Source organism: Pristis pectinata, chromosome 10 (genome assembly GCF_009764475.1).
Source record: "Pristis pectinata isolate sPriPec2 chromosome 10, sPriPec2.1.pri, whole genome shotgun sequence".
NCBI classification, from domain to species: Eukaryota; Metazoa; Chordata; class Chondrichthyes; order Rhinopristiformes; family Pristidae; genus Pristis; species Pristis pectinata.
In genome coordinates, this window is record NC_067414.1 from 52,668,396 (window position 1) to 52,677,870 (window position 9,475).

The following is a 9,475-nucleotide window of genomic DNA, read 5'->3' on the forward strand; positions in this document are numbered from 1 at the left end:
AAAAGAGGGCAGTCCACTGAGCTGGGGAACAGAGAAAGGAGTTTGAATTGTGAAAACTGGAAAAAGTTGAGGATGATGCAATCTCATCTCTAATATTCAGTTTATTCCTGGTTTTCTTCTTTGTTGTTTGAGGCAACAGTTAACAACTTTGTTTAGGTTTATTGTTTGGGATTGGTACAGTTACTGTGAGGAAAATTACTGTAGCGTCTCACTTAGAAAGGTAACATTGTTGAAATGCTCTTGGTAAATGACTTTATCTCATTAATTCTCCCTTCAAGCTCATGGCTTCCTATAAACCAGGGCAGCAACAATCATCACAATAAGTTTTAAATGCAAATTTTTGATAGAAAATGCAATGTTAATTAGAATCAGAATCAGGTTTGTTATCACTGACATATATCCTGAAATTTGTTGTTTTGTGGCAGCTCCTATGGGGCTATATTTGCTTTTGGCTCTTTTCATTCACTGTTTAAAAGCTTTGATATCAAGAAAGACCCTGAGAGACAAGTCATCTATTTTGTTTTGGATAGAACCAATGGTATAGCGGATAGACTGAGCTATTCTTTTTCATGTTGTAAATGCCCACTGCTACAGCTTCTTACAGGAAGATGCAGCACCATAGATGCAATTCATGTGTCTACTGCGGAGGCATTTTTTATTGATGCTTTTCTGCTTATATTGCTGCTGAACCTGCTGAGAAAAGATTAATGCTTCTTACTAACAAGCATATCTTTTCAAAGTTATGTAAATTCTTCCATCCTATCCACACACGAACTTGCAGTAGTAATTAAAATCCTTCACACTGAACCAATAAAACATTTATAACCTATTATACAGCATAATTAAGTTGTTAAACAATCCTCCACATGTGCATGTAACCCAAAACATGCCCACTTGTAATTCATGTACCAAAAAACTGTTCCCAATAGTAGCTTCATCTGCACAAAATTTGCACACTAACACATTCACCCACTGCCAATGATGTACAAGCTTGATTTCATGCACAAAAGAACTCTTGATTGCTCCTTCAAGCATTGTAAGATGGCACTCAAGAGTTCTTTCACTTAATTGGATATTCTTTGTTCACAATATCTGCATGCAGCACAACTGTAAGAGATATATTAACTCAGAATGCTTTTTAGTGAGTTGGATCCTGGCACTGAAAGTGTGTCTGCTTATCTAGACTATTGCAGGCACTCCTTGCATTCTATTGCTTTTCCTACCCACCAAAAAGTATGGGAACGGTATTAACATCTTGAGTAGAAAAACTCACAGAAGTGCTCCATTACAAGATTTATGAGCAGGTGAATGTACAGCAGCAAGCAACATAAAACTTGTCATGAAGTTTTTCCACTGCTTGAATGCATGCAATTAAACATAAAAGCAAAAGTTTGAAGTATTAATTTCCAGTGCAACAAAATAATCAACGTATTGCCAACCAACTCCTCCACAACTATCCCCACAATGTGATATATTACCCTCAGGTTAGGAATATCTAACACATGCATCAATGTGAAGTTTAATTGCATGGTCAAAGCATGGTCCCCTAGTTTAGGGTTCCTGTTTCATTAACTGCCCTCACTAAACAACACGTTTTCACACATTCATAATCTTTATTCTTTCATACTTTAGAAAAGTGTTTGACAACACTCTGAAGGGTGTCCATTCCTGCACTTTGCTGATCCCCTATCTAATCTGAGGTCTGAGTGCAACAGAAAGTTTGTGACCAACCATTTCTCACCACTCTCCTTGCGGGACAGTGAACTTGAATGATTATCACAAGCTAATACCCCAAACGACTCAGTTGAAATCTCACGCACTTTAACCGCACCTGCCCTTACAACCTACTGGACCAACCTTCCAACATACAAGGGCTCTGCAGTTCCTTGTTCCAGAAATGTTTAAGTCCCGCACGCAAAGTTCAGGGCTAATGTTAGTTCAGCGAAGAGTAATTATTTACTTGCTTTTCAAAACGTAAACACTATCTTTAGATTTAGGATATCCAGATGATTGAACTACAAATTGGGAAGAAAATTTCAAAATTATGGTTATCGTCGTGCGGTTTATTTCAGTATCAGTTTGCTGTTGTTTGTTCTGGCTGCGCGCTTCGTGTTCCTATGTCACATCTTTAAGCTGCAATACATGGGGAAAATCCTAGATTTCTGATGCACCTCGAAGTACGAGCTCCTCCACACTACTAATCCCTGCTAACTCTTGATGTGCCAAATGTCCGAAATAGTTCATGTGACACTTGCACTCTTGAAACTAAAGTAAACTTCTCCTTCGGTCCTATAACTAGCATATCTTACGATTGATTAGTGTTCCTTTTTTATTTGGCTAACGAGAGACACAATAGTGAAGCGCACCAAGAGACCCCATTACCGAGTCTCCAAAATAGAGCAAATGGCAAAACCCCGCGATGTGGCTGTGCGTGCATGTTTCGCCAATCCTGGCGGATTCTACATCAAAATATATAAAACATGTCATCAATGGCTGTTTAGTAAAAATGAACTACAGGTTTCACCTTTAATTCAGTGTTTGGGTAGCGCAGTGACTTCCTCGGTCCTGTATTATTAGCCAGTGCGGCTTGACTCAGATCCTCCAGCACTTCGATGATATCGTCAAGCACGCACCTCTTGTCTCTGTTCCGCAACATACAAATATGAGAGAAAGAATAACTGAAACCCGAGCCGTTGACTCGCATCTCCAGCACGGCTTTGTGCATCTGCAAGATCTGATCTGCTCTCTCCAGAATATCAGCGCCCGAGAGAGAGGTGAGTACCACCCTTCCGTATTTGCCCGGGGTATGCAGAGCCGAGTACAGGTTGTTCTTGGACTGGTTGATGGAGAAAAGACTGTTCACCAGGGTCCTCTCGATCTTGGCCAGGCTGTGTTTGGGCGCCACCAGCAACTCTAGGTCAGTTTCACGCTGAAATTTATTGAGGAAGGTCGCCCCGAACAGAATGGACAGGATGGAGGGCACTGTCAGGAAAAAGACGGGATGTCTGCTCACGAATAATCCCAACCAGTAAAAACATCCCTTCAGCCCTGAGTACACGACTTGCCGCAGCATCCTCCTCCAGCTCTTGCAGATCCCCCAGCCCTGGATTCTTTCTGTTAGGCTCATCTGACATCTGGCTTGCCCCTTTTTTTACATGTCAATCCACACCAATCCTTTTTGGGTAATACTCTGGAAACACTGCAGCAATTCGCAGCAGCCGGCCAACTATTGATCACTCAGGGCTTTTTTTTTGTTTAAGGCCAGCCCTCGCTTCGCCATTGAGCAGTAATAGTTTTATTTTCACCGCATCGCCCTCCATGTGTGCATTAGGGAGCAGTATAGGACTGTTGGGAATGCTGTATAGGCGTACTCTAATTTGTGGACCTACTCGAACCCAGTGTGTGATTCTGAATGGGGGAGGACGTCGAATGTCTATTTTTAGAGCCCTCCACACAACATTGGATCCCGAATGAATGGAGCATCCGGCACTGAACTAGAGCCGTTCACATCACCGGAACGATATTGATGCAGTTTACTAATCTGGGAATAATCGAGTTTGTGTTATAAATGCTCGATTCGCCGGTTCTATTTTCTCCTACTTCGGTCGGTATTGTTTCCTGTTTGGATTTATATACATAGGTGATTTTGAAACCAGGACAATAAAGGATCTTCTGATCGTCTTCACTCGGCATCGCTCGGTCCCTGCAACTGTTAAACAGAGATCAGAGTCCGGAGAAAACGCTTTCTGTTTGGCTTAACAGTCTCTGCGTGGTTGTAATTCGCCGGACAGTTTTATTTCCACAGTAACTTAAGAATTTCTTAAAGAATGCTTAACCTTATTAACTAAACACAGTCCGTGTCTGAAATTATGTATTGGCTCGGTGAGATTTTACCAATCATTCTGTATTCCTGCCTTTTCTCGTGAAATGTAGATTGTATGGCTAAAAGCATCTCATTTGAATTGATATAATATTTTGAACTCACGATTGTTTTCAAGGTTTATTTCGTTTGCTTAATTGTGCACTTTAAGTATTTTCTAATGAGGAAAATAAATCAATAGCATTCGTCTAAAATTAATGTTGTTAATACCCAGCCCCTACAGCATCTAGGAGGGCACGATTGGTTTGATGATACTAGAACTGGAATGGGGGAGGGGGTGGGTTCGAACACCCAGGATTCCTTCTACTAATCACTTTGCAGTTGACTTTGCTAGAAAGCGCATGCTTCCGGTTGTCAGTCAGTATAGGATCAGGTTTTTCAGTGACCAAATACAACCATTTATTGGTTTCAAAATTCCTTATTGTAGTATAATGTTCCAAAGTAAAACAACTGGGAATGTAGTGGAAGGGGCAGAAGGACTTAAGAACTCCTTGTCACTGCCTGGAGTTTTTGTGTGCTTATGTAGATTGCATGTTGAATCTGCCCCATACTAGTACTTGAGGAGGTGGGCTGGCAGGATGTTCCCTCACATCATACTGCTCTTGACTGCACCACTTGGGCAAGCCTCACAGTTTCAGCCATTCTTTGGATGCTAAGATGATCCTGGCATCTGGACTTGAGGAGGGACTACAAATGGGCACACAGGGGTCAGTCTGCAGGCTTGCAGAGTCCCACTGACCTGAACCTGCAATTTTTATTTTGTTCTGGACACCCTCTTGCAATTAACTGCTCTACAGCTCATTCTGGTGAGAGCTCCTCAGAAGCATCCAGCTTCCTTCTGCGCCCCCCACCCCCCGCCCGTCTTTTTGTTTGATGATGTTGGGCTCCAAATTAACAGAGTATATCAGAGGTACCGCTTAAATTGGCAAACCCTGCTCTGATCCCAGATATTTTGATGGAACCAGAGGTGAAGGTCAACTGCATGTTAGCGTACTGAGTGAGGCTCAGGATTTCAGCCATTCTTTAATTTACAGGGGGCTTGAAATCATAGGCAGCAGCTGCCAATGTCATCAATGGAATCAAGGGTAAAGGAAGTGAAGTTATCAAAAGAAAAATCATAGCAGTGGGTCATTTAGCCCCTCACGCCTGCATAACCACTCAATAAGATCAGAGCTGATCTTTTACCTCAGCATCACTTTCCTGCATTAACCACACATTCCCTCAACATCTAAAAATGGACACATCCATACCTTAAATCTTATTGATTGTGCCTCCACAACTCTCTTGGATAGAGAATCGCAAATATGCTCTACCCTTTGGGTGAAGCAATATCCTCTCAGTTGTGAATGGTTGACCCCTTATTTTGAGACTGTGACTCCGAGACAATGACTCCGAGACAATGCTTCCCATCTATCCTGCCAAAGCCCTTAAGAATTCTGTCTTTTGCAATGAGATCACCTCTCATTCTTCCAAACTCCAGAGACTACAGGCTCAGTCTGCTTAATCTCTCCACATAGGACATTTGCCCCTCCCCCTTTCCAGGAATCAACCCAGTGAAAAAGTTTTGTGTCAAGAAAATTACATTCCCATTCTTCCCATTCTTCATCCACCTGCCAGTATGGCATCGACTCGCTGAAGTCAGAAGATTTAGAATGGGTTAATATTGAGGATGCAGCAGCAATCAGGAGGATTGATTTTTATTGGGGAACTGGATCCAGGTATGGAGGTAAATGCCTCTAGGTGTTCAAACGCAAATACCTTTGGAAAGACAATAATCCGTGTGGAAAGGTCAAGAAAATGGGACCAAACAGATTGCTTATTCAGGGGACAGATGACAGCAGAATGAGTCAAAAAGTCTTCTCTTGTACCATAAAATTCTGGGATTGCACAAGTCAATGAAGCACCTCCCTAACTAGGGCTCCATGAATGTCTCCAGATCACATTAAAGCACAGAAGAATTGGGAAATGAGAGTTAGGCCATTACGTTGCAGAAGAAGATTGGATGCAGGTATGAATGCTGACCCTCACAACCACTAATACTGCTCATGAAATATTCATGGGTTGTTTGGATGTCAGCTGCAGATATCAAGAAGGATACATTCCTGAAATTCTGTACTGTCTGGGCAAATATGTCCCTATAATCTTGCTGCTGTCATGAGGATGGATAAGAGTGAACTCAAGCACAGGCAAAATCCATCAAGGATTTCCTTGTATTTGATGGGAACACTAAACCTTGCAAGGGCGATTGACCTTGCATGTTAGTCAAAAAATATCAACCTGAAGGATGCCACCAAATTGCATATGGTTTAAAATGTACCTAATTGTACCAACATCCTTGATGTAGTTTGAGTAGTCTTCTAAACTTCCAATATTTTCTCAAAATAATAACATGGCTAAAATTGAAGGAATCATAAACACAAAAACTGTCAACCTGGCTCGATGGTAAAGTTCTCACTTACATTGAACTATTTGAGTTCAGCCCCCCACTCCATTTTATAATTTTAGTACATAATCTAAACTAATAGCTCAACAGGATGCAGCCTTTCGTGTCGGTAGTAAGCAGATGCCTTACTGCTTTTTCAAATGCTTAGCAATTTTGAAAACTGGCAAATAATCGACATTTTGTCACATTGTATTGAACTTAAAATATACGAAGGAATTACGTGGAACATAAAAGTAGTTATGATAGTCAGGAACCAGAGATGTTTCAGTTTGGCTACTGTAAACTTCCTATCCAATGCACCCTACAGTAATTTTCTCTGCACTGAAGAAAATGGAACTGGTTTAACTCTCCAGATTCTCTTAAATTTGATGTTCAGCACAATCTTTATTATCGATGGACAGACAGAACCTGAGTATGATGATAAATAATCTTTCATGCCTGGAAAGAATTGATTATAGTTCACCCAATCTCTCAAGATTCTGTTCTACTTTCATAACAACGCTGCATGTAGAATTAATGAATTAATTTTGTTGACTTGAAAGAAGTGAAAGTATGGCATTGTTACCAAACAAGCACAATGCAATTTATATGCAATTCCAACAAGACTGCACAGTTCAGGATTAATCTGTACTAAATGGTAGCTTATGTAGTGGATATGAAGGATTTTTTTTAGAAAGACTACACAGGTCTGGAGAATAAACTCATGTTGGCTATACCTGAAGTGATCAACTGATTCACAGCTGATTGAATTTTGATCAAGGGAATGTTTCTTCCCTCTCAAATGTCTATGTAGCACGGTTTTCTAACAGTAGTAATCCTCCAACCCTTGAGATTGTTCATCTATTCCACGTGGTCAAGTGAAAGACTTTGTAACTTTGACCCAAACATGCAGTGATGTTGAACTTGTGCCATAGATGTGTGTCAGTGGGGCCATAATCTTTTTATTTGTAAAGACATTATTGATAAGCAGGGTCATCCGAGGAAATATAATGATATGCTTAAAATCATTTTATAGCTATTTTATACTTAAATCTAGAGAAAATTTCCTGGTGCCTATTTGATCTAGCAAGTCAAACATTCTCGGTTGTTCCAACTGGAGGACAGAGCTCACCTTCAGAAAGTTCCACCTGCCTGCCCCAGATAAGCAGGAATTTGTTAAAAAGAACCTTGCTTTTAAGACAGAAGATATTTAATCCCAAGAGGACTTATATAATTGCACCGAAACAAACATTCTAAAGTAACACAATAGAGGACACATGTTCTCAAGTGTAATTCTTATTTGATTATTATAAGCCCATTTATATTTCCATTCAGGAACAGCTTTACAATATGTTTACATATTATTTTCACCTTTGGCTTGTGCATGCATGGGGTTTGTAAGTTGTACTGCTTATGAGTTTCTGTTACAAGCAACAAATTTGTCTTCAAAATCAGAAAAAATATTATCACAGAAAGCTGCAGCCCAACAATTCCAGCAATATTTAGTCATGAACAGTAATGCCACATTTTAACCCTGAAAGTTTTTTTTCATATTGTAATTGAATACAGTAATCCATCTCCACCCCCACAGCCATGGACATTGATGTTCCTAGCTGGATTGTGTTTGCTGGATGGGAATGGGTGTAGGGAAGCCAGCACTGGTCAGTCACCATTCGGGAAAGTCAAAGGGTACAGATACAACATTTGTTTAAAGCAGAAATTTGCACCAACAGGTTTCAGTTGGAAACCTATCCCATCCATGGTGTTGGAACACTGGAACTTGCTTGTCGGGAACACTGGTCCACCATATGAACCCAGTATTCACCATAGAAGGGGTGGAAGGAGTGGGAATTCTACAGTTAATGAAATCTTTTTATACTTGTCTGCTATTGAAGGATGAGCCTCTAGGGCCCTCACTCCTATACTAACTCTTGCTTCTCCGGGTGAAGACCCAGCATTACCACCCGTTTATTATTTCTTACCCTGACTGTCAGGGTTATTTCATCTGCTCCAAAGAATAGTTTGGTTCACCAGGAGTTTGCCGTCATGTCAGTAATTGAACTGAATCAAGGTTTTTGCAGAGACAACATTCTGCAGAGGTTGATTATGTAGGAGATATGAGGAGGACAAAGAAAGATGGGGCATTGAATACAAATGCAGGGCTTTGCTGTTAACTGACTCATGAATTTGCTGCTCTTTGCTGTTCATAAAGAGGATCCCAGAATGGTGGGTGGGATTTGAAATGTGTGTCAACTGCAGCATGTCTGGTTTGGATGGAGCAGGACAATACAACTGGGCCGGTGGTCTTTTTTTCTTCTTGGTGGTAGAGGTCATGGGACTGAGAGATGAAGTTGAAGAAGTTTGATGAATTGGTGCAGTGCATAAAATAGGTAGTGCATCCTGCATTCAGTGGATATATATGATTTAAGTGGCAAGGGTCCCAAGGTCAAATTGCAGCACTCTCTACTCTCTGTCGGTGTTGACTATCAAGCACCCACTTCATTTTACCTTATTCTCCCCACATTCCCATCAACTCCCTCAGATTCTACCACTTATGTACACACTGGGAGTAATTTACTGATGCTAATTAACCCACCAATCTGCACCTCTTTGGGACGTAGGAGGATGCCGTACCTGCAGGACTTTTCTGTGACCTGTGTACAAGGACATCCAGATTCCTCTAATTCCCTACATCTAGCAGCCTTGCATATTTGTAAATTCTTCTTAAAAGAAAAGAGGATAATTTGTTCACTTTATATACTACTGGTTTGATCACCAACTATCTGTGGAAAATGCTGGAAACACTCAGCAGGTCAAGCAGCACCGGTGGAAAGAGAAACGATTTACATTTCAGGTTGAAGACTGATGAAGGGTCTTTGATCTGAAACGTTAACTCTGTTTCTCTTTCCACAGATGTTGCCTGGCCTGCTGAGTGTGTTTTTATTACCATCTTCCAACATCTGCAGGTATTTTGATCTTCACTAATTTGTATACATCTGTAGCCTCTTTATTTCCTCCTAAAAGCTAACTTCTTTACAAAGTTCTTCACTATCCATGAGACTGGACATAATATATTCTGTCCATTCTTCTCCGTTAAGACAGATTGTAAACAGATTGTAAATGTATGTCATCCTCAATGTCATGAGGAAAGGTGAGCCAGGAGATGTTACTTA

The 9,475-nt window shown here is 40.8% G+C and overlaps 1 protein-coding gene across 2 annotated transcripts in view; it reads right to left on the reverse strand.

Moving 5' to 3' along the window:
• The window catches only part of ptchd4 (patched domain containing 4), a 55,986-nt gene extending 51,831 nt beyond the window's left edge, over nucleotides 1–4,155 (reverse strand). Inside the window, exon 1 of one of the 2 annotated variants that reach the window (XM_052024981.1) lies at nucleotides 2,699–4,155. In XM_052024981.1, coding sequence (XP_051880941.1) covers nucleotides 2,699–3,127 — 429 coding nt within the window. In that variant the 5' untranslated portion in view covers nucleotides 3,128–4,155. Of the gene's footprint in view, nucleotides 1–2,524 lie in introns of both variants that reach the window. The other variant, XM_052024980.1, reaches the window with a different exon arrangement.
• Nucleotides 4,156–9,475: the final 5,320 nt, after the last annotated feature.